At 45.1% G+C, this 26,403-nt stretch overlaps 1 protein-coding gene across 1 annotated transcript; it reads right to left on the reverse strand.

Annotated features, from left to right (window-relative positions):
* Nucleotides 1-9,543: 9,543 nt before the first annotated feature.
* Nucleotides 9,544-18,948, reverse strand: WNT5A (Wnt family member 5A). The gene is given in 5 exon segments (XM_065407153.1): nucleotides 9,544-10,002; nucleotides 11,657-11,949; nucleotides 16,844-17,109; nucleotides 18,161-18,294; nucleotides 18,877-18,948. Coding segments are annotated over 5 exon segments (1,224 nt in total).
* Between the last annotated feature and the right edge of the window lie 7,455 nt (nucleotides 18,949-26,403).

A 26,403-nucleotide genomic window follows, 5' to 3' on the forward strand; every position in this document is an offset into this window, starting at 1 on the left:
CGTCATCCGTCCGTCACTACCGCCCTCCCTCCCTCCCTGAAAGCGCCGGCGGGAAATCAGTTCGCGCACTTTTCTGGTCAGTGACAGCGCGGACGCCACAGCACTGCGAGCATGGATCCCGCTGCGACCATCGCTGCAGTTGTGGCCGTTGTCAACGCCTCGCAGCTTATCATCCACCTTTCCCAGAGGCAGATGCAGATAAACCAGGCGAGGAGGCTACGGCACCGCGGTGAGGGCCTGAAGTCTGAGAGTAGCACAGGCCTGTCAGAAAGCACGGGACCCAGCGCCGAGGACATCACGGTGACAATGGGTCATGTGGATGTTGTGGAACATGTTGTGGCGATTCTGGGCACGGGAAACAAGCACGGACTGGTGGGACCGCATAGTGCTGCAGGTCTGGGATGAATCCCAGTGGCTGCGAAACTTTCGCATGCGGAAGGGGACTTTCCTTGAACTTTGTGAGTTGCTGTCCCCTGCCCTGAAGCGCAATGACACCCGGATGCGAGCAGCCCTGGCTGTCCAGAAGCGAGTGGCCATAGCCCTCTGGAAGCTTGCAACGCCAGACAGCTACCGGTCAGTCGCGAACCACTTTGGCGTGGGCAAATCTACCGTGGGGGTTGTTGTGATGCAAGTAGCCAACGCAATCGTTAAGGTACTGCTCTCAAAGGTAGTGACCCTGGGAAACGTGGAGGTCATCATAGATGGCTTCGCCGCAATGGGATTCCCAAACTGCGGTGGGGCTATAGATGGAACTCACATCCCTATCCTGGGACCGGACCACCAGGCCAGCCAGTACATCAACCGAAAGGGCTACTTTTCAATGGTGCTGCAAGCACTGGTGGACCACAGGGGACGTTTTACCAACATCAACGTCGGATGGCCGGGCAAGGTTCATGATGCTCGCGTCTTCAGGAACTCTGGTCTGTTTAGACGGCTGCAGGAAGGTATTTACTTCCCGGACCACAAAATAACTCTTGGGGAAGTGGAGATGCCTACAGTGATCCTCGGGGACCCAGCCTACCCGCTAATGCCCTGGCTCATGAAGCCCTATACTGGTGCCCTGGACACTGAAAAAGAACTGTTCAACTACCGGCTGAGCAAGTGCAGAATGGTGGTGGAGTGTGCTTTTGGACGTCTCAAGGGGAGATGGAGAAGCTTACTGACTCGCTGTGATCTCAGCGAAACCAATATCCCCATTGTTATAGCAGCTTGCTGTGTGCTCCACAATCTCTGTGAGAGCAAGGGGGAGACCTTTATGGCGGGGTGGGAGGTTGAGGCAAATAGCCTGGCTTCCGATTACGCCCAGCCAGACAGCCGGGCGATTAGAAGATCCCAGCGGGACGCGCTGTGCATCCGGGAGGCTTTGAAAGCTAGGTTCCTCAGTGAGCAGGGTAACCTGTGACTTTTAAGTTTGTTTAAAGAGAAGCTGAACCTGCCCCCGTTTCTTTACCCGGTTAATGTTGTCTATCCTATCCAGCTACATACCCCCTTTACCCCCTTCCAAAAAAATAAAATCAGTTTTATTTTGTTAATGAACACCGTTGTCTTTATTACTGTTTTCGCGGGAATATTTTAAACCTGGGACGCAGACTGTGGTGGGGAGCGGGTGTAGTGTACTGATGCAAATGATGCTTCTAAACTCCAGGAATGACAGGATTCGCAGTGGTGGACTGGTTGTTTCAACGGAGCCTGCCAGCCCTCCTGAGCGGGACTGCGTTTAGGTGGGGGCTATGTGACTGTATGGCAGGGGGAGGAGGGTTACAGATCCCCTGCTGCGTGGCTCTGTGATCCAGGAAAAGGACCGCTGCATAAGATCTGCCCTCCCCCGCCACACAGTCACAGAGCACCCCCCCCCCCACAGAACATGAAAACCACATCCCAGACTGACCAGGGTAACTAGTCACTGCACTGTGTATGTGCCCTGCTGCTGGACCTGCCCCCGCCTCTGTACCCTGCTAAAGGTGACTGTCCTGTCCAATTACCAAGCCCCTTCCCCCCCTTCAGACAGACTCTCCTCCAAAAGAACATGATGGAAACAGTAATGAACAGAAACGTATTTTTTATTAACAACCACACATGAAACTGGGGGGTGAAACTTGGACGGGGGCTTGGGTGAGGCGGGAAGGAAAGGACTTTTCAAATTTTGGGGAATGACAGCCTTCTGGTGCTTGAGCAGTCTGCAGGGGTGGAGTGAGAGTTTTCACGGACTCTGCCGCCCCTCCTTCTTTGGACTTTGGGCGAGGGGGGTATGGGACTTGGTGGCGGGGGAGGGCGGTTACTGATAGACTGCAGCGGGGCTCTGTCCTCCTGCCTCCGTTCCTGCAGAACATCAACAAGGCGCCGGAGCGTGTCCGTTTGCTCCCTCATAAGTCCAAGCAGCGTTTGAGTCGCCTGCTGGTCTTCCTGCCGCCACCTCTCCTCACGTTCCATGTGTGTCCGGTGCATTTGGGACAAATTCTCCCTCCACTGGTTCTGCTGTGCTGCCTGGGCTCGGGAGCAGCCCATTAGTTCTGAGAACATGTCCTCTCGCGTCTTCTTCTTCCTCCGCCTAATGTGCGCTAGCCTCTGGGAGTGTGATGCCAGGCTGGGTTGGGAGACAGTCGCAGATGTGGCTGTGGGAAAGAGAAAAAGGTAGTGAATTCCTCCGAAAGATAAATGTAGTTTTGAACAAAGAACATAGTCTTTCTCTGTGAACAAGACCATGCACTGCACCTATCACATGCGCACTCAGGACAAGGTCGAATTTTCGGACCTCGCCTTCAGTGCCTGGGGTCTTGCACTGCCGATCTGGGAAGCGGGGCAGGACACCGGAATTTCTGTAGCAGGCAGACATGGTAAGCCGTAGACTTGTGGCTGCTTAAAACTTTAATAGTAGCACTGGCCTCCTTTCACATTGAAAGCAATGCCAGTCTCTGCTGCCAGCAATCCGGCAAGCATGAACTCTGCCCCTGTCCCACCCCCTAGCGGCTGTCCCAGGGAAAGATCCCTGGATGCTGCCCCTCTCACGCCTCCACCGCGTGGCTGTAAACCCGTGGTTACAGTTCTGTAAAGGAACGGGCAAGCAGTCCCAATACTAACAGTCCCCTACCTAATTCAAAGCAGGTCATCATGAGCGACATCACAATAATGAGGATCTCGGACAGTGATAAAGAAAGGATGCTTCGGGAAAGCCTGCAAAGACCAGGGCCGTATGCCGCCATGCTGTGCAAGGCTATGATCCCGGAGTACTTGAGGATCTCCTGGCGCGGAAACGTCTCCTACTTCGGAGGACCCAATAAGGCCGCTCTCCCCAGGAACCTGATGAACAGGCTTTCCAATTACCTCCAGGAGAGCTTCCTCGAGATGTCCCTGGAGGATTTCAGCTCTATCCCCGGACATATAGACCGCCTTTTAATATAGCTGCACTGGCAGGGACTAAAGAGTGGAGCGGCTTGGGCAGCAGAATCATGCACAACCGGACACTGTTAGATTTTTTTTAAATAGTTGGGACTGAATAGTTAAGCAAACAAATCATGAAAAACACATTGTTCTTATTGTTAATATTCCAGTTCTGTTAAAAATAAATGTTTAAATGTTTAAAACACTTACTGCTTGATCCTTCCCCTGAATCTGTGTCCGGGTTAAATGCTGGGGACGGTTGGTAGGGGATCTCTGTAAGGGTGATGAAGAGATCCTGGCTGTCGGGGAAATCAGCTTGGTAAGCGCTGTCGACTGCCTCGTCCTCCTCATCTCCTTCCTCATCTTCCCCGTCCGCTAACATGTCCGAGGAACCGGCCGTGGACAATATCCCATCCTCAGAGTCCACGGTCAGTGGTGGGGTAGTGGTGGCGGCCGCACCTAGGATGGAATGCAGTGCCTCGTAGAAACGGGATGTGTGGGGCTGGGATCCGGATCGTCCGTTTGCCTCTTTGGTCTTCTGGTAGCCTTGTCTCAGCTCCTTGATTTTCACGCGGCACTGCGTTGCATCCCGGCTGTATCCTCTCTCTGCCATGGCTTTAGAGATCTTCTCGTAGATCTTTGCATTCCGTCTTTTGGAGCGCAGCTCGGAAAGCACGGACTCATCGCCCCACACAGCGATCAGATCCAACACTTCCCGATCAGTCCATGCTGGGGCCCTCTTTCTATTCTGGGATTGCACGGCCATCTCTGCTGGAGAGCTCTGCATCGTTGCCAGTGCTGCTGAGCTCGCCACGATGTCCAAACAGGAAATGAGATTCAAACTGCCCAGACAGGAAAAGGAATTCAAATTTTCCCGGGGCTTTTCCTGTGTGGCTGGTCAGAGCATCCGAGCTCGGACTGCTGTCCAGAGCGTCAACACAGTGGTGCACTGTGGGATAGCTCCCGGAGCTATTAGCGTCGATTTCCATCCACACCAAGCCTAATTCGATATGGCCATGTCGAATTTAGCGCTACTCCCCTCGTTGGGGAGGAGTACAGAAGTCGAATTTAAGAGACCTCTATGTCGAACTAAATAGCCTCGTGGTGTGGACGGGTGCAGGGTTAATTCGATGTAACGGCGCTAAATTCGACATAAACGCCTAGTGTAGACGAAAATACAACCATTCTGTATTATTGCTTCTCAGCTGCAGCCAAAGACTTTTTATAATTTAGTTACCTGTATGTGGTTTACACACACACACACACACACACATACACACACACACACACTTACTTTAGAGCAATATGGAAAGCGTCCTGCTCCCAACACAGTTAGGATCATGCAGTGCCACTGAAGTCAATAGCATGGGTCTCACTGAGCACAAAGTTTGGCTCAACAGCTATACAAACTGTCAGAATAGTATAAACAAATGCACACAACCCTCATGTAACAGAAACGTGGATAAAGTGAAATAAATTAGAATTACAGGTTGTAATCACAATTTTTTTAAACTACATCTACCAAGTCACATGCTACCCTCGAGTATGGTTCTATATGGTTCTCCCCTATATTTTCATTTATTAGATTTTTCTTTGTTTTTAAATGCTGTTTCAAGAGAATTAAAGGAAGAGATTACTGAATGCTGGGACCGACCGCAGAGCTGGCTCAACAAAGTAAGTCAAAGTTTGCAGCTTTCAAAGGAGTTCATACATAAGTCATATGTCACTGCTGATACATAAGCCTTCCACTCTTTTTTCCCTGTGCCCAGAGATTATTCCAATTTGCACACACAATATTTTGTTTTAATACAAATAGTACATGACAATGAACAAAAACAGAGATTTAATTTTGTAGCTGGATCCAGTTGTCATTGATTTGTTTTACTAAATAATATCACAATCTAGAAGCCTTTTGTTATATTTAAATATTAATAAAGTTTCCAGTCTAGTTTTAAATTCAAAGTGAAATTAATTTGGACTGTTGATAGAAGTGCTGAGAAAAAGAAAGATTTTATTAGATGGTGAAACATTAGGATCATGTCTCTAAATTTGTTCAGAACTTGGGTTTTAATGCCAGCCTGTGTAACTTTTCCTATAGAAACAGCTTTGGGTTTTTTGGGTGTGTGTGTGTGTGTGTGTGTTTTCTCTTTAAAAAACAGACTATTTTTGTTTGTTTCACTGTTTCATACAAAAATGATTATTGAGAAATAATATGACCCACCCCCAATTAAAAGTTTTGTTTTATAGCGCACTTTTAGGCACTCTCTCTTAAGGAGTCTGAGCTAAAGTCCATTGAAGACATTGAAGTCCACTGGACTCTACACGCTTTGTATCAAACCCTTGTGTTGCATGTGTATGACATCATAGAACTGAAAGCTTCTCTATAGAGATGGAAACCTTTTTGATTTCCATTTCCATACACTGCCTGCCTCTGTTCCAGTTCACTCCTCTGAGTTTTCTCCCTGTTCCTGGTACACTTCTTGATAAAACCAATGGCTTGAATAATGTTTGGCAAAAGCAGATTGAAAATTGGTATTGGCAACATCACAACAATAAGAAAAAAGGTGTGAAAAGGTTTCTAAAAATAGAGGGGTCCATCTAAAAGATAATAGCACTTTAAAGAATTGAACAGATAAACTTCACTGAAACTTAAAGCAATCTCCTTTGTGTCAGAGGCCATGACTATTTTGAACATGGCTGTTCAGTGCTGCCAATCAATTTTTTTTGTTAATTTTCCTGCTATTGGGAAGAGCTTGAACATAATCCAGTCCAAAAAATGCTGACTTTTCTAAATAGGGCCTGTATTTTTGCAATAAAGAACACTGGTCAATATACAACTAAAGCAAAACGGAACCAGATGTGAGTAATAGGACCACAGAACTTTGCATTTGCCCAGAATCGCTATTTTAAAACACACAGATGTTGGTCTACTGTTTTTGTGGGATAATACATTCTTGGCAGCCAAGAAGGGGTTTCAGTATGTTAGAAGGTTATCCTGGAACAAAAAAAAGAAAAAAAAAAAAGAGGGGGTGCTAATTTATCAAGCTCTCCGCTGTGGCAAAGATTTCAGAGGCACATTCAGGAAATCAGTTCAGAGGATGCTGGTCTCAGGACAGCTTTGCTTTTTACTTTTGTTTTCCTTTGCTAGTTTACTTCCTTGCTTGTGAAATTTCATTGTGCTCTTTTAAAAAAGGACACTTGCTATGTTTATACATACTCCAAATTTCAGGACAAGAAGTCTGGGCAGAACTGTTGATTTTTAATTGAAACTATAGAAAATCGGCTTTTTAGACTAAAAATTTAGTCAGACAAAAAACAAAAATCCAGCTACAAGTCCCCAGGTCCTACAAACTCTTATTCCTGCATAAAGCCTTGATTCACACCAGTAGCTCAGTTGAAGCCAGTAGGGCTTCTCAGGTAAGAGCTATTCACAGGATTAAAAGGTTTCCAGGATCAGGCCCCCATGACTCCAAAACTGCTAAAAACAAAACAAACCGCTAAAACACTGAAAGCTACATGCATAATTGTTCAGTAATTCAATTCTTTTGGCCACTTGTCAGCTGGGCTCCTAACCATCTACAGAATATTTTGTGGTGCACAGAGTCATAAGGTTTTTTTCCCAAAAAAGTTGTTACATCGGTAAGCGTTCTTAATATAGAAATAAAATTTCAAGCTATACTTTGTGTGTTTGGCATAGGGTCACTTCCCTGTTTTACCACGTAGTAAATTTTTTAAAAGTCAACCTTTTCATTGTTTTAACAAATCCTCCTCTGAAAGATAATTAAAACCACTTCCCAACATACAACCAAAGTTTTATTTTTATAGTCTATCTTCCATTATGGCGTAAAGCCTTTCAAAAAAATTTTTTAAACCAGTGAAATATACAAATCACGCAAGACAGAAATATGTACATTAAATGTACAGAACAAACAGAGGAAATGACATAGAAGATTTACATAATATCTGAATGACAAGTAAAATATTTTACATTAAATAGTATTTTAAAAGCTAGGATCGTTAAACTCAGCTCTGCTCACAGACACGAGTCACTAAAAAAGGAACAAGATGTGATTCAGCAAATAAAAAAGGACTATGGTTTTTGTATAATAAAAACCAAAAGTGACATATTCAATGAAGTAGTGCCTTTTTTAATTTTAAGATACTTTGTTTGCAAACATCTGGAAGAGAGGGGTAAATATGTTCTTAATAAATTAAGAGCAATAAAGCATCATTTCAAAAGCTGATAAATGATCAAGATGAACTTAATGCAACAGCTTATAGGCTTGTGAGAAGTTAAGGCTTTAGTATGACTAAGCTAAAGTGGAGGATTTTACTTGTTTGATATTGAATGCCAATTTGTTTAATTTATGGGATGGAAATGATTTGGGGTGAGGTTTCTGAACCAATGACAAATGCTAACTGTGTTTTTGTAAATACACTGTATTGGGGAAAATGCAAGAAGTTGCTGTAGTAGGTACTGATTTCCATCTCAAAAAATTACAAAAACCTTAAAACAAACGAAGGGCCAAATAGAGTTTGTGCTAGGGAATTTTAAGGTTTCTGTGTCAATGATAATCAATAATGCCCTTGTAGGAAAGTGGAAGAGAGAAGCAGTCTCCAAACCAGTGTGAATTCAAGTGCATGGTATCTGTTCTACCTGTAGCCCAAGAAGCCCCCTTAGGTTAAGAAAAGGCTTATTCTTTGTAATTAAAGTATTCTTAAAAACCTTTGTGTTATGACACCAAGAATGCTAGAATCAGTATAAAAAAAATCCTAAAAGTGATTTGTAAAAGGAAATGGGGGAATAATATGCTCCTAACTGATGAACTGCCTCTGTAACTTTAGCAGTTTTATAAAAATCACTGGCTGTATTGAAATATATATGTACAAAAAGCTCTGAAATATCAGACACCAGCAGACCACAGTTTTCCCGTATATATGTAACTGCTCAAGTATAGTCTGAACAGTTTTAGTGTATACCTGCAATATATTATCTAAAGCACGTGTACTGAAGACATCAGACGATAAATTTGGCATTGCTGCAATATTTCATTGAACTAAAATAGCCACTTAACATCATTAAGAGATGAAACTATTGTCTCCTCAAGTCAAAGCTTTCCCAAAATCCACAATAAACCGACCATCTCAAGAATGATTGATGGTTAATTATTAATTTCCTTGGATAAGAGGGGTTATTTACTAAGCTGTGTTTTGAAAGTTGGCCAGCTATCACACGACTTTTTTTTAAAAAAAGGCATTTCAAATTAGGGGAATTCTGTTTCCTAAAGGGCTTTCCAGAGAGTGGGACAGTGAAACAGCTGCAGTAGTGCAATTTCTATTGGGTCAGACCAGAGCACACTGTTCGGTGAGATTCAGAGGTCACTTGCTCCTGATATTCTTTATCAGTAAGGCATTGCTTGCTAAGATGGAATACTCACACTTCATACATAACTAGATGAAGAGCTGATAGGTCACATCCTGCTTTGATGTACACCTTTAGCGTCAATCAAGGCAGATTTTTTCTTGGTCTTGCTAGCTACTGGACCCAAGACTTTAGGTCCTAAATAGCACAGCTGAACCCTTTAGAAGTCTTATGCGCTCGTACCCTTTAATTACCTCACATTTAAATTAGCACCTTGCAGTCATGTGATTGACATCATAGTAACTTTGTGCTGAGCCCTCCTGTGGATATACCAACCCTCCTTTTATGGACCCCTGGATATATTGATCAACTTTGTATGTATCTATCAGACTACTTTTGGTCACTGAAGCTAAAATCATGCACAGGTTTGTGGGTTATTGTGTTCATAAGGATCATTCTCAGATCCCAAGCACCTCAGAATTATTTGCCGGTTGCACATGTACTATGACTCATGGGACTAAGTTAGAATATGTTGGCTTTCCCTTCAAACTACACTATTTTTTTTTTTTTTAAGTCTTTTTTTTTGGGGTAAAATAAATATTTTCTTGGGTTCTCCCCCATTGTTGCCAAAAATATAAACCACACACAGTCCTAGGATGGGTGCAGAAAAGGTTCCAGTCACTTCTTTTTGTAACCTTTATAAAAAGAAAAAAATCATTGGACTCTATAAATAAAGTGGAGATTGTCCTGGGGGTAGCACCCCTGCTGGCAGGCGGAAGAAGCTCCTCCCACCTCATCACCCCCTATTTGCACACAAACTGGTCCACGATCTCTGTGCACTTCTTGCATTTCACATAGCAGCACCAATGGAACTTGCAGTGGCAGCGCTCTGTCTGCACTGTCTTGAACTGGTCATAGCCCCGGCCACAGCACATGAGTTCGCAGCCGTCCATGCCCTCTGAGGTCTTATTGCAGAGGCGGCCCTGGGTGCCCAGGGAGCCGGTGCTCTCATTGCGCACGCAATAGTCGGGGCTAGGGTCAATGTAGACCAGGTCATGGACGGTGGGCGTGTTGAAGCGGCTGTTCACTTGCACCAACTTGCCCCGGCTGTTAAGTTTCATGGCAGCAGCGCTATCATATTTCTCCTTCAGGGCATCGCCCACTTTGCGGAAATCAGCCAGCTGCAGCCAACAGGTCTTCAGGCTGCAAGAGCCAGACACCCCATGGCACTTACAGGCCACATCAGCCAAGTTATACACGGTCTAAGCGAGAGAAAAGAGGAGGAGGGAAAACAAAGGTGTCAATGTGGTTGTTACATAGCTTGCGCGCACCCCTCCCCCCTCCCTTAACATCCCCATCACCCCTACACACATGGGAAGAGAGCCCCTAACACACCCCTACTTTCCCTCCCCCACCCACACCAAAGGGAGTGAGCTCTCAACCCCCCTCTCACACACCACACACACCCCCTAAGTGTGCACACAAGTCCTCAGTAGAATCATTCATGTTGCATTCAATTTTAGGAATTTGCCCTATTGCAGGGGAAAGGATTTTGCTGTTTCATTGAGAAATTTCAAACAGCCCTTTATTTTATTTTTACTCTCTCAACTAATCTCAGTTTGAGGCTTGTACTAGAGAAAGGAGTTAAGATTTCTTCTATTACAGGCTGTGCGACAGCTGATTGTCTGCTCTTGGCTCAGCAGTACCCTCCCATCCAAAATACTGCTGTGTAAGAGAGACTGCATCCAGAAGAAACCCCCAAACACCTTTGGGTGGGGGACTGACCTACGCAGCAATATCCGTTTTATAAAGCTTTGGCAGCAAGATCTCAGTCATTTACCCTGTATAAATAGAAATAAGAGTCAGTGTTGACACTGCCCCAAAAATCCTGGGGTCTGACACATTAGGTGGATACTTTATGCAACTTCCACCCAACATTTAAAAAGAGTTTCGATGCTGCCAGATGGCACTGCAAAGAGGAGGCTGGGAAGGGGGAAAAAACTGCTGGAGTATCTGTAGACAACTGTGAAAGTTATTTTTCTTCTTTCTAGTAGTAAACTGACCTTTCCGTTGCTTTCATATTTCATACCCTCCTCTCACATTTAAATAATATTAATTTTCAATTATCTTTCATCTGTCCTCACCTTCAAACCCAAGAGTAGTCTCCAGCAGACTATTTCTGGCACCACAGGCTCTAGGAAAATAACGACTTTGGCTCGAGTTCATAATATTGTAAAAAAAAAAAAAAAAGTTTACACCTATTTATTTAAGGCATTTTCAAGATAAATAAGCCACAAAAAACACTTTTCACCACAGAGGAGGGTTTTTTCTAATCATAAGCTTTTCACATCCTCAAAAGGGGTGGGGGAAATTATGTTAACCCTGCAAGAACATTCCACTCTGGGGAGTTTGGTGCTTCTCTTCTCCCTCCAAAGCAAATTGGATTGGTTGGAAATATAAACCAATAAAACTCTATTCTGCAGAAAACTCACAGTGAACTGTAGGGTTGTAACTAACAGAACATGGAGGAAGACAAGATATGCTGCTCTCCCACTGATCCTATGGGGTAGGGAACGGAAAACCCAATGGGCAGTAGTGTTGTCACTCAGGAATACTCATACACACACACTCTCTCTCCCCCTCCCCATACTTAAACCCAACTTCACACGCTTTCCCTCTGCATTTGAAGAAGGCCAAATATTAAAGGTTTTGATTTCTGAGCTCACCAGCAGATTTCACTGGGGACTAAGAAAGGCAAAGAAAATATTTCCTTGAAAAACCAACACGTGCATGAGCTAAGGACCTTCAGAGAAAGTTATCCATGCCACTGTTCTTTATCTCTCTATCATTAATTAGGTGTGTCCCTTCCCAGGCAGGCTGCTTTGGGCAAGGGGAAGGAGCCACTCAGCCACTTACTCGTCTTCCAGCCTCGTTGTTATGCAGGTTCATCAAAATCCTAGCACTCTCGTAAGAGCCTTTCTGATAAATTCTCTCACGCTCCCGAGCATCCACAAACTCCTTGGCGAAGCGGTAGCCATATTCGATGTTATCCCCACAGCCACCCCACAGCCAGTCCCGGGGTAAATCTTTGGGCCTGGCCGCTCTGCTGCAGCCACAGGAGGAGAGCTCCCCCTCTCGGCAGGCGCGGCTCATTGCATTAACCACCCCGGCAGCGCTGACTGCGTAAGTAAAGGCAGTCTCCCTACTGCCTGCAATGAAAGAGAAAGCAAGTGTTAAAGGCAAGTCTGCACATGTTCTATGACATTCAGTTCAGGGCATGGGGAAATACTATATATGAAATTCATGGGGTTTTGAAGTGTGCTTTAGCCTAAGAGGTCTCCATGGAAATATTTTTATTCCTCCCCCCCGCAAAAGCAAACAAATCAATGACAGAAAGTGGAGGTTCAGTTATGAAGAGCAGGAGCTGGATTCTCCTCTCACACTGGTTTTCACCAGGGAACACTGTGGCGCAACAGTGGTACAATTGAGAGGAGAATCAGGCCCTAGGAGTATGTTTAGCAATGGGTTCCAACAATAATTGTGTCCATGGGTTAGAGAGCCTGGCTGCTTCCCATCTTCTCTTTTTAAAGATGCTAAATACAACTTTTAGAAGTCTGTTCCTTAAATTACTACTTCTTGAACATGATTTATCTACTTCACTCATTTATTCCAATTTATTTAAAGTTACAGCATTTCACAAAGCCTGCTGGTGTCAAAGAAAGTGCACACCAGAATGATACTTGTCAATACTCTGCCCTGCACATAAACTGGCCAGCAACTTTGAAGAGGGTTATTTAAAAATAAAGATATAATAACTCAACTAATAGGAAGATTTCATACAGCAAAAGAAGCCACTTCCAATCATTTCTATAAGTTGCAGGGAAGAGCGAGCCTGGGACAGGAGTGTATTAAATGTTTTAGCCAAGGACTGATTCCCTTACATTCAATTTTTTCCAACTTTCATTTTAAGATAAATAAGTTTCATTCAAGGTGATGACAGAAAAAGCTCTTGGTTCATATGTGCTTGTCACAGGATATCCTCACTGGAAGATAAATTCATTAACAGCTTCCTCAACAAGACATCATCCTGATCCATTGTTACCTAGAACCCAGCTACATCCATCTCAGGAATGGCAAGAGTTCTATTTTACAACAAATGTCTTTCATGAAAACAAGGCTAACATTATAGAGCCTTCTGGAAGTTTGCATTTCTTCTTATCAGGAAGTAGGGCCAAAAACGCTACTTTTCATCATAACAGGCTCAAGCCTGAAGACCTTCTCCAGGAAAGACAACTAAAATGACTGTTGGATCAGGCTAAAACATAATTTGAAGTTGAAAATCAAAGTTAGCTAGCTATTGGTTTAACTGTTAGTTTTCCTTCTATTCTTTAGTCCAAAAATAGAGTTGGTCTAGGTAAACCTTGATTTTACCAAGCTTGCGGGAGAAACATTTTTGTAAAAATCAGGGTTTTGTCAGATATGATTTTTGGATAACAGTTCTTTGAGGCAGGGACTGTTTGTACAGGGCCTGCCACCAAAGGCTCACTTCTGATTTAGGCCTGTTGGCACCACTGTATATTATGAACAGTACTCACAGTTAATCTGTATTTAACATAGATCTAACACTATGTTCAGAGCAGCGCTGTTAATGTAACAACTGCTGCCTTTTCAAATAATTTGTTCTTTAAATGAAAAGAATCAGAGGTCATATACTGGGGAAGACCATTTCTAAAATAGTAGAATCAGAACCACCCTTCCCCTCAGTGCTAGGTCCATTCCAGAAGATACTCACTCATGAGACTACTTGCAAGGGTTATGGGTTACTCCTGAGTATAAAGGTTCACAAGAGTAGTCTATGGGGTTGTAATAATGTTGGTGTTATATGTTTTTGATTTTGCATTTACCATAAATTAACTGGAGGAACTGCTTGAACAGATTTTAAAGCTAAATTCTGGATTGTACTGTAATGCATGTTTTGGATTTATTCTGCAGTCCTTATTCAAGTTAATGGGATGTTTGCCTAGGTAAGGAATGCAGAATTTTTTCTTTTGTCTATGATCTTTTTTTGAAAAATGTATGGTTAGCTCAGGTTTACACATATTAATTATCTTGTGTACTCCATAAAGTTAAAAAAACCTGAGTTTTAAATCTAAGGTCTTGGTGCATTTTTAAGGAATCCTTAAGGAAGAAAGGATGTGATTGAAGGGTGTGAAAAGGGGAACATGAGTGAGAGAAAATTGTCCCTAAAAGAGCAAGTTGCATATATTCAACTCCATTTTTTAGTTAAAGCAAAATTTGGCTAATCCACTGAAATGGATCTCAGGGCAGGTAGTTTTAGATTGCACAACCACTATTAACCCAACACATCACCCTATCTCTCATTGACTTTGGAAACATTATAGGAGTCACATTTCCACATGGATAAATTGCTCTGGAATAGTTTTTCCAGAGTATTTAGGCACAAACATGCTTTTCTCCAGCATCCAACATGTCTGTCTTTTCCCACATTTCTTCAACATCCATCTCTATTGTGGCCATTGCAAGAACACACACCATCTAAACATGTTTGAGTTCCTCTATGTCCTGCATATGTAACATAAAAATAGGACATTGTTCCATGTACATATTACTGGTTAGAGAAGTGCCACAGAAAAATAAATTTAAAGAAACAAAATCTATCTAAATCTGGGCATAAGATACAAAACATTCTCTTTGTCCTGTATTTCGAGAGCATTCAAAACTATCTGCAGACGTGATTAGACTGGACCTCTCTCCCATGCAGTTGTTGAAAAGATCCATTTAGTTTGTTTTATGTTAATATTCCTTTCCTATGTTTAAAATAGGGTCCAAATATGCATTAGTTCTAGGTCTACTAAAATACTAAAGGACAGCACAATATATTGCATATAGCAGGATTTTAATAGTCTAATTAAGAAATGATCAACTGAGAGGAAGCTATGGTAACAGAATAAAAGCCCTGTAAATTTAATGTTCAGTAAACCATATATTCAGTTTCTATACTCAATGCTTGGTTTATTGGTACAGCTTTAGATAACTTTGCCTGATAAATCCTGGAAGAAAAAATATAAATGGACATAGTTGATCTGTGGTATTTATTACACTATCAAGTCAGTGCTTTTCTAAAAAGCTTCCTCAATGCAGAATTACTTATGTTTCAGTCATTAGCATAAATGACAAAATCCTACAAAACTCTGCAGACTCAGGATCCAGTTATGATCATCTCACACCGGGGAGAATAAGGAGCAACTCTACTGACAATCAAATGATTCTACCAATGGAACACTGGTTTAAGTATAATCAGACTCAGACCTCAGACTTTTTTCTCCTATTCAAGAGGAACAACAGCCTGCCATGTACTTCACATCAAAATGTAAAATAATACAACTATAAAACAACAATACTTTTCTTGTTCTTAATACACTTTTTAGGATCTTTATGTGTTGGATACACTCACTTGTATCTGCAGTTACTAAAAGTGGCTTAATTACATGATAAATTGCTACATAGATATTAATTAATACAGTCATATAGTAGTGAAGAGGGCAAAGTTTTTCAACTTGTAATAAACCCTTGGGACCAGACGTGTGACACTTGACAGTGTGAACCTTTCATACTGGAAACACTGACAACACAGATATGGGCCCAATCCTGCCATCTTAATTCACACCACTGAATCAGCTGAACGTAATTGAGTAATAACGGTTGAAGTTTGGGGCCAGAGATTTAAACATTTCTTTACTGGTTTTAGTTGTAACCTCAAGAAGATTAAAGCTGAAAAGTCTCAAGGCTGTTACATTTGTTTTTCATGCTTACCTTGCTTTTTGGATCTTGCTCAGCTTGAACAATGAGAAGTGAGTTTAGTTTTTAAGTTCTCAATGCTGGGGTTGCAAAAAAAGACCGGGGAATGTCTATTTGTTTAAAAGACACTGTTCCTCGGATATTTTTAAACTCTGGCACTTTTCTATTCATTTCAGGTTTTATAAAAGCTTTATTTTTACAAAAAGTTAAGTTTAGGGCCAAATGTAATTGACAGTATTCCTTCAAGCTATGCGAGGGCTAAGCAATTTACAAATAAAGTTGTTTTTAATGTAATTTAAACCATTCTTTTTGAAACAGGATAGGAAAGCATTGGAAAAGGATTTAATTTAGATCTCAAATTAAAAAGCTACTGTGCACAAGCTATGAGCTAGAGCAATGTTGAGATTAAGTGCCAGTACAAATGCTGTATAAAACACAGAAGACGATAGAAAGTAGATTCCTCTGGCTAGGGATTCAGTAGATAGAGAAAGACTGAAAAATTCAGAGGAAAGGTCCATCTTTGGGCCTGATCCTGTACCATTGAAGTCAATGAGAATTTTGCAATAAACTTCAATGGGAACAGGATCGGGCCCCTAAATTATAAGAATTATTTGTACTATGTGGGTTGCATGGAACAATTGAATTTTGAAGACGGATTTAACAGGAAAGAGGTTGGGACCCCAGCACACTGGGATAGGCAGATTCCTTTGCAACATCCTTTCCTAACAGCTATGTTATTATATGTAACATAAATTACAAGTACACTTTGTCCTGATAAAAATTATTTTGTATGGATTATAGAGCTGCTTTCTGTTATAAAGCCAACTTTCTTTAAACCATAGAAGGATTTTACCACACCTGGCAGTAAATGAGAAGGCATTGTTTATAAATACTATGGAGAATGTCAGTTAACTGCTACATAAAATTAATTTATTACACAGCATGAGCAATCTTGGAACCCAGATATTTTTGCCACACACTACTACTTTTTAGTTAGTTTTAAACATACCATTATTTTATTTCAGTTTTTTCCTTAAAGTTAATGAGTATTTTAATGCCACTTTTTCTTTCCTACTGCATTCTTGTATTCAGATGGTTTTTTGCCTTCACTTTTTTGAGGGGTGGGAGCAAGCGGAAAATCAACTCTGACTAAAAATAGGGTTTTTTTTGTCAGCTATAATTACACAGATTAAGAACTTGGCAACAGTGTCTAATACAGAACATTAAGTACATATTACACACATTCTTAGGCAACAGTTTGATCAGAAAGTTTTTGCTTCCTACCTATCTGCATGACTCTGCCAAAAACAGAGTTGTTGTCCACAGTGCTGCAATTCCATCTTCTGTGTCTGAACTGATACTGGCATTCCTTAATGCCTGTCTTTGCCCCCTCTCCAATATACTGCATGTGGTCCTGATACAAGTGGCAGAGTTTCTTCTGTCCTTGGGAAAGTCCTGCTAGTTGACTACATAGTGGCTGTGCTCCTATTATATATACCTCTGACATCTGAACAGGGTTCATAGGATTCATATGATTCATACCTAAAGACCTGCATAAAGAAAGAATTAGATTAACATTGGGAGGACAAATACAATATTAGAGTATAAATCTACCCACTCCTGTTCTTGTGACCAAGAGGAAAACTTTTGAACAACAATGAAAATCATCCAACTCTTGTTTAAAGGCTGTACAGAAGACAACTGGCCACATGTATAGAATGATGGCAGCAGGCTTTAGTGACTGTCTTTGCCAAGTCTTCAATGTACCTGAATGCCAGGATTCAAATTTCACCCCATCCCTACAAATTTCTGTGGGCATGGTAAAGTTACAAGAAGTCCCAAGCAACTGTCTGGCCATAGAAGTGCATAAAATAATAACAAAACAACTCCCAAGCATACCACACGATTTAGAATTTTCAACCTCAACTTTCAGTCTACACAATTATGAGAAAATAAGGAAATCCTTAAGTACCAACTGCTAGATGCTGTTACAGACAACTACTAGCTTCTTCTAACTGATAGAAAAGATACAGAGGCACGTACAGACACTAAACAAAATTAATCATGTTTTCCCAATTCTTAAAAGAGGTCCATATGTGCTTTCACATGATTAAAACAGGACTGCTAGTCAGAAAGTGTTCAACTGAGAGAGCAGAGGTTTTGCTTAAAAAAAAGCCCCCAAATAATAGAAACATTAAAAAAATCCAGATATTAACTAGAGTCCCTCCCCCCCCCGCCCCCCAACAGCTACAAGAAATATAAACTCAGCTCCTGGGTCTATTTAGAAAGTTGTTTAAATTAAAAAAATAAAAAATCTGTGGGTAAAATATTTTGTACATGGAATTCAGTGCTTTCCCTTACATTTGTTATTTCAGACCCTGTAGAATGAGATTTTAAGTGACCCATTTAGAAATTTAATTTTGCTACTTTAATGGTGGCGAAAATAAATTTCCTTTGGATTTACAGTTATCCCAGAAATTGAGTATTGCTAAAAATCTCCTATTCATACAGCACTTTCCCTAGGAAGAGATAAGATATATAAAAACCAAACAAATTAAATATATTCTTTTAAATAAAGTCAGTATATTTTAAGATGCTTACCACCAAGAGCTGGCTTCTATTACAACCTGGGCGAAAGAGGAGAAAATGGCCAGAACCACTATGAGGTACTTGGAGGCCATTGCACTGCCAACTGTCCCCAAAGCACCTCCTTGGACTAATATTCCAATGGATTTCTGGAGGAGAAATAAAAGGAACAGATTGTTTATTGTTTCTCAGATCATTTTCAAGCATACAAGTTTAAACAAGGGAGGTATCCTGGGTCCCTTTTAAGTTGACTCTTGACTGACTGCCCTTCTCTCAAGTGAGTTTTTGGTGGCAAAATGCAGGCAATTTCTAGTCCAAATTAGTCCACCCACGCAACCTGACAAGGAAATTTTATTCACTGCGATTCTGCTTATAGGGCTGCCCAGCGACTACAGACATGTCTCAGTGCCGTTGAATCAAAGCACAGTGCCAAACCCAATCTCTTAGAAAAAATCCCTTATTCTCAGTCGCACACTTTAACAGCAGCAAAAAAACAAAACAAAACAAAAAAAAACTTACTCCACTTTCATTCTTCTAGGAGCAGTCTACAGGGTGCCCGGACAGGGGAGAAGCAACAAGTGGAGCAAACACATCAAGGGCAAAGTGAAGATGATGCATCAAGTTGCGGGGGTGTTTTGGGAATGGGGAGGGCAGGGAGATTCAGCTGTTACATTAACTCCAAACTAACAATGGATGTTCCTCGGCCCCCAACCCCCACACACAAATGACACCTTTATGGGCCATTTTGGGAGCTGCTTCTAGATGAGAACCAACGAGGCAGATCTCCTCCGAGCAAAGCTCATTCCGTTGTCAGGCGACGCGTGTTTCTCCTTCCCAGCTCGAAATGCCTCTCTAACCCGAAGGGGGGGGGGGGGTTCTGATTCTCCTCATTTGGGAGACAGATATTTGGGCCCTCCAGGGATCCCCAATCTGATTGCGGCCGGAGGTGGGGCGGGGAGCTAAGAAAGCCACCAAGGCAGCACGGGATAAGATGCCGGCGTGGGGGGCTCTCCCGCTTGATTTCACCATCGGGGGGAAACAGGATCGCGTTGCGCCGTCACTACAAGTAGGGCGCATGGGAGCTGGAGGTCGGGGAGGGTTTGCCTCTTCTGCCAGGAGACGAAGCGCCCGTGGGTCGAGATTGTGTCTCCGCCTGCCCCGCGGACCCCATCCCAGCTTCGCCAGCGCGCCGGGACTGGGGAGTGACCACACGGCGCTGGGACTGGGGAGGTGGCGGCGCCGCGACAGGAGTCCATTCAAACCAGCCCCCTGCGGGAAGAGCCGGCAGATCCGCCCCCGGGGCAGAGGGAGCGCGGAGTTGGGACACAGGTTCGCCCGGCAGCAGCCCGGGGAGCGCACTCAGAGCGAGTGACCGGGCGCCCCGCAAGCCCAACTCCGGCCGGCTCTCAGGAAAGGAGCCAGCGATCCACTCCGCGGGGAGAGGCCGCTAACGGGACCCAGGGCCAGGGGAGCCCCCGTCCATCAGCGCCGACACTGGGGGCCCGAGCTCCCGGGGGAGTTGGGCGCTCAGCTCCGCGGCTAGTGGAGCCTGGGAACGGTTTGGTTCAGTGACGGGTGCGTTAGCTGGGGGTGAGGCTGGGACTGCCCGGCGCGGAGCACCTGCAGTGCCAGGGGGCTGGCGGGGGCACGCAGCCCGGGAAGGAGCTTTCCCGTCTCCTGGGGCACCCACCGAGGGTGGGCGGAGTGGCGCGCCAGAGGCTCCCTCGGGGCGCGGGTTGCAGGACACTGCGCGCACTTGGAGACTGGATGCAGAGCGGCTGCGCTCTGGCGGAGCCCGTCCTGTTCCCGGCCCCGGCGAGGAGAAGAAAGCGGGCCGCTTTCCGGAGCTCAGCGCACTCCGATTGCCGATTGGAATCGCCGGCAGAGGCCTTGCTCCGGATGGGTATTATTAGCCCGGGGTCTAATTGCTATTAAACACTCCCAGCTGCCTAATAGGGGGGTTAAGGTTTTCAGAAGGAGCTGAAGTGGGAACGAAGAGGAGAGCCTCATGCCCACAGATTAAGGGAATTTCTTTGTTACAGGAAAACCTTCAACTTTTCCCAACAGTATGAAGGGAGGAGAATCTGGATTGTCAGGCGCAGTCACGCACGGAGTTCGCTAGGGATCAGAATCCCCCCGACTGCTGCCTGCTCACCATGACGGGGAAAAGCAAGAGCTCCCCTGATGGCTTTAAACACTTTGTGCCGAAGGGTTTCCATTGGATTTATCCAGTTTTTCCTACCTCGCCTGAATAGGCTGAAATAATCCTGAGTTACAAAAGGGCATTGCTCTGAAATCCATAAATCCAGCCCTGTGTTTTTGTTTTGTGTTTAAATAAACTCCCCTTCCACGAGCGCAGCCAACTCTCTGCCTTTACAAGGTTTCAGGGGAGAGCGGCCAATGCGCGCAGCAGAAAAGCCAATGGTAAACGGAAATGTACAAGCAGAAATTGGAGTGAGTTATTACATCCCAAGGTCTCTGCCCGCGCATAAAATATCGATGCCAATTAATAAGTTAAACACTTCCAGTAAATAGGTTACTCGATCGGGCTTTAGTTCATAAGGCAGGACTTGTAAGGAGAGTAATTTAATTTTTTTTAAAGGCAGTTCAACACTTGGGGGCTCCCTATTCATTCTCAAAAACGTTAGTAGTGAATTAAAGGTGCTTTTAATTCTTCCTGAATTTTTTGGGGGGGGGGGCGGCGTTGGGGAGGCATTTAGAGAGAGAGAAGAATTGTCATAGCAACACACAGGAAATTGATAACATAAAAGCTGCCCGGACACACAGCATTCAAGGGCACAGAAAGCTGGGATTAGTGTACAGCCACATGCCCATGCCTGCGTGTGATGAGCTTTGTTACATCCACACTCTCTCTGTCACTTCGGATGCAGGGCTGTAGCACTAGGGACTTTAGATCCGCTTGATATCTCTTACTAGGTGTAAATGGTTCCTCCACCACCCACTTCGCGTTTCACACCTGGCAAGTCACCCAGTGCGCTAAATACTGTACTAAGGTTTTAAAAATATGACAAAGAAAATATGTAAATTTAGAACTCGGATTGGCCTCTCCTAAATTACAAGAATTAAATCTGGGGAAATTAATGTGTGTATAAGTGACAGTTTGCGGAGGGCACCGTAATGATTAAAGTCAAATGTGCTTTTTAGCAGCAGCTTAGAAAATCGTAAAAAGATTTATGCACCATAAGCTAACTTCGCAAGATTGGCAGTGGACTCTGACACTCGAAATAGGGGTTTGGACGAATTTGGATATTTCGGTGCCCAGAAAGGGATACAAACTGAAACCTAATTAACTGATCGGCTCCTACTGACAGCAACTAATTAGACATTGCTCCAACTCAGTTACTAGTCACTTGTCTTCGCAAGCATCTGTAGCGCAGATGTGAAACGAGCGGGTGCGTATGTCATTTCGGGGTAGAAATGGAACTTTGTGGGGACAATGCGCGCGGTTATAAGAGGATTCAGCCCGTGGGCAGCAGTACACCCAGGAAACCGAAGTTGATCCTTACTGCCAGTGACACCCTCCCGAGCGTTTCTGCAGTAGGGAGATTAAGCGCCACAACTGCAAATCATTGACAAGTCAACTGGTTCATGGAATCAAGAGCCCAGGCTCTGCATAGCCAGCAAAAGCAGACAGTCCTCCGGCGTATAACGGGCCAGGCTCGCATGGGGGAGTGCGCACCTACAGGAGAACCACTGTGAGCAGAGCCAGGCGACGACTCTTAGAGGAGAGCTCAGAAAGGAGTTACAATCAAAATCCCGCAGAGCCAGAAAAATCCCAACGAGTAAACATCTGGGGCAAGGTCAAGAAGGGAGTAGCAGCTCCCCCCTCCTGTAACAGTTCTCACTCCGAAGTGTCTCACGCACAATGGCCCTAGTGCAAGCAGCTCTGTCCCGTAGGTGTGTTTTTAAGGCTGGGTTTCAGGAATAAAAGAGAGGGAGGGTGTAAAAGGAAGGTTAGGACGCTGGAAACATTTTCTTCTGGCTCAAAACCCTCCGGCCTGTACTCCGACTGCGCGGCTGGGGAGTGTTTACATGGGGAGGTTATTACACTTTGCTGGTCAGACACTAGGTCATTCACACACAGCCCGGAACGTTGTCGGAAGAGTGGAGTCAGGCGGGTTTTGTTAGGTGGAGTGGAACGAAGCGGGCCTCGCCTGGACCGGGCAGCACCCGTTCGGGGAATCATACAGCCCTTCTCCCGACAGGGGGCAGCCTCAGCCGCCAGAACCCCCGCCAGGACTGACGCCTGGTTCGGCGAGGAGCTCCATCGCTAACTTTTTTTTTTTTTTTTTTAATTTTAACCATTTATTAGGACTCCAGTCTGAGAAGTAAGCCCGAGAAAAAGAGAAGAGACACCTGCGATCGGTGAAGTTACGGTCAGTCTCCGCTGCTGCAGTCACTTCAGTATCACGCAGCTAACAAGTTGCCATCACCAAACTCCTGGAAGTACCAACTATCAGCCCCAAAGTCTTACACACCAGTTGAACTTTGTAAGGCGCTTTGTGGGGCGGGTGGCGGGAGGGAGAGAAGGGGGACTGAGCAGTATGCTCTTCGGTAAGATGAAAATGGACTCTTACAGATTCAGCACAGCCCTGGAATCGCCTGTGATCCTGTTTTTACACAGGGTGTCTGGAAAGCCTGTTCAGGCATCTGGTTTTATGGTAGCTTTTATGTGAGCACTGCCTTTGGTAAGTAGGCACCCAGAGAGCCATTCGGCGCTAGTGGGTTGTAAAATGCAGAAACGATTGCTGTATACTGATTTGCTCTGTGGTTTCAAAGCAAACGATTTACAAAAGCGATGCCACCCCTTTTCTCTCCAGTGGTTTTCAATAAAAAGGGGTACGTGTATTGAAATATTGTAGGGTTCAAGTTTATAGAAAAAGCCACTTACTCTGACTCAGACACCAATGTATACAGTTAATTCATGGAGAAAGGTTTTTTTCCTAGATTTTTTTTTAAAGTACATTCCAGTACTTTACATTGACAAAGTTGAATGAACTTAGAAAAGATTAGTTTCTCAGAGAAACTGAACTTTCCGTGACCCTCCGAGTGTAACTAATTTAGCATGCAATTGACAATTAAAAACAAACAAACTAACTAACAGACTTTCCAACATGGAGTCCTTAGAGCATCAAAGGGGCACCGAAAAACCTCGTTTCTCCTTTGCAGACCCCAGCAGCAGAATCCTTTACAGATGCCAAGTGACAATCTCCAAAATTTAGAATAAAACTAAAAGGGGGAAGGGGAAAAAAAAGCCAGGTTCTAAACTGGCCTTGAGCCAGAGTTCCTTAAAGGTACAGGCCTCCATTACTGCCTGCTCTCACTCCTCCATGGCTATTCTCCCCAGAAATGAAGTCCGGAAAGATGTCTTTAAAACTTCAGCTACTAGAGGCTGCAAGAAAGATGCACAGCGTTGGAGAGCTGAATTAAAACAAGTGTCTTAAAGACTCTTCGCTTACTTTAAAAGAAACTGGTTCACGATAGGTAGGGGGCAATTTGGCCGTAAGAAGTGGGGTATTTCAGACCCACAGATCTCCAGCAGGACTAGATGAGTGAAAAAGCTTAAGAGTTTGGGAAGAGGGGGGGAGACAGAGGGTCGCCAAGGCTGTCTGTGTGGGGGGTAGGGGGAGAACCCCACACATCTCACTACCAAAATACATGTCAATTCTCCACCCCCCGGACTCACACAAGCGAGCTCAGCGTCTTAACAAGCAGCCCCTCATCCCAGCCTAGGACTCACCTCCATTGCAAGGGGAATCGCCGAGCGAGAGCAGCCAAGTAATCCAAGGGGGGACCGGGGGAGAAAGGGCGAGGAGGCGGCGAGAGTAAATCCGGGATCACAGGAGCTATGCGGTATCCTCCAAAGCAGCGGGCGGCGGCGGCTGCCAGGGGCCAGGAAGGGAGCGAGCCCGGAGAGGGGGAGCGCTGGGGCCCGGCGAGCTGACACCAGGCAGACGCAGACCTCTGTCCGGCGCGGGCGCTCCCAGTGCGAAGCAGGGCACCAGGGCAGGCTCCTTTCCAAGGTCCATCAGCAATCGCAGTAAATAGGGCTTTCCAGCGAAACACGCGCGCGCGCGGCGCCCCGTGGGCGTGATCTTGCGGAAACACTTGGGAAACAAATACAATCTTCACGAGCTGCTGCAGCGAAAGCGCCCTGGGCTACGATCCTTTCCACCAGCCCAGCCCAGGTGGTGCAGCCGCCGCCGCCGCAGCGGGGCTCGCCGCTCCCTCCCCAACAGCCCCCCGAGGAGCTCGCTTCCTAGCTCGCTGGCTCGCTCTCGGCCGGCGCGGCCCCTGCCGAAACTCCGTGCGGGAGAGGGGCGTGAATGGAAGCGCAGGAATCCCCCCCGCTCCCCTAAAGGCTGGGCGCCGCGCAGCTGGGTGTCCGGGGCTGCAGAGCCATCCGCGGGCTGCGTCCCTCCATTTTAAACCCAAGGGGAAGCCGGACTTGACTCTTCGGCGCAACTGGGGAGGGGGATGCGCGTCTTAGAGGGGGCGGCTTTTCCTGCAGCCCAGACGGGGACTCGGGCAAGAGGAGCTGGGGGAAGAAGGGGGAGGGAGAAGGTCCCGGGCTCAGGGGTTGTAACTCTCCCAATCCATTGCAGGGCAAAGCCCCTCAGCGCCGGGCACAAGTTACACACAGGCGGGACCCGGAGCGGTGGCAAAGCGCTGGAGCGGCCGCGGCGTTTCCTTCCTGCGCCTCTCGGCTGGGTCCCCGCGCGCCGCAGACAGCCCGCTCCCCCCCTCCCCTAGGTCTCTATCGCTCGCGGCTCTCCTCGTCGCCCTGCCTCTGAACAGTGCACGGAAAAGTTATACGGCCAACGGCGGCCGAAAAACTTTAGGAGGTGCGCATGCGCCTTGCGCCGACCTATGGCAAACCAGACTGGGTTTTAAAGCTGTACCACAGACAGGACCCCAACGCAAACCTCTGCAATACAGAGATGCTCCACAGGACCTCCCCCACCCACCACCCTTCAAACTATTCGCAGTCAGTTGCATCCTTCGTAGGAAGGAGACGCATTCCTATAGATTACTTGCTGCCTGATTTAGCTAGAGCCTCATTCATCAATGCAGGCAAGCTGCGCGGAAACTCCAATTAGACCAGCTTCCCCTAGGCTCGCTCGGAGAGCACCAGTTATGTGATTAAAACCTGTCTACATGCCCCCCCCAAAGGAAACCGACCCTCAGTGAGACGTGATTATATGCGATAGTATAGACACAAATACACGAGCCATACCCTGGGTAGTACAACTTTATATATAATTCCCCATGTGTACATTATCTCCATACATAAATACATACACTATATATCTTACGAAAAAGCTTTGCGCGTGCGTACAAATATATATACTTCATGTTTGTTGAATTTCTCATTTGACAAGTCATTTCTTGCATGCCCAAGGTTGTAGATGTGCTTCCACGTACCCTTGACAAATGCTGGGTTACTAAGCAGGCTTGATTATTTGATTTCCCCTCTTCTCCAGTGTTTATTTCCGCTGTAAATTTGGCAGGTTGTTGTCAAAACTGTTTAAGTTAAATAACGCAGGACCTAATGAAAGCCAAAGTCGAGGACAGTTTCCTGAAACCTTTGTATTTCACAATGGTTTCTCCACTCCAGTCCTCAGCCAAAGATTTTATTGAGTTTCTCGCATCTCACATCCACCCAAGTGAGGAAGTAGCAGCATTCCCTGAGCCATTTCATAATTCCGTATTATTTCCCTTTTATTCCTCTATAACTGCAGGTCCACTGGGGGGGGGGGGGGGGGGAGGGAAGTCTATCAAAGCAGCGCTGGGAAATCCAAACAGTGCGGAGAAAACAGCCTCAATATCAATAAATGCATTCACTCTTTCAAAGTCATTCCAGTGCAAATAAAATCCCTTCGGGAGTCCAACGGGGGAAACAACACATCTCGGTCTGATTCCACTACTGCGGTACACACTCTTTCAGGGCCAGGCAGTCTCTCTCTCTCTCTTTCAGGGCCAGGCAGTCTCTCTCTCTCTCACTCACACACACACATACAAAATACCCCCCCCCCCCCAAGTAAGTGTGTATACACACACAAACAGAGGTAAGTACAACTTTCCTTTGCGCGCACATACACACAGGTAAGTACAACTTTCCTTTGCGCGCGCGCGCACACACACATACACGCACACACAGGTAAGTACAACTGTCCTTTGCTCTTTGACAACAGAATTTTCTTAGCACAGTTGAACAGCCTAAACAATGCAAACCA

The sequence above is a fragment of the Emys orbicularis genome, chromosome 7 (genome assembly GCF_028017835.1).
Source record: "Emys orbicularis isolate rEmyOrb1 chromosome 7, rEmyOrb1.hap1, whole genome shotgun sequence".
Classification (NCBI taxonomy): domain Eukaryota; kingdom Metazoa; phylum Chordata; order Testudines; family Emydidae; genus Emys; species Emys orbicularis.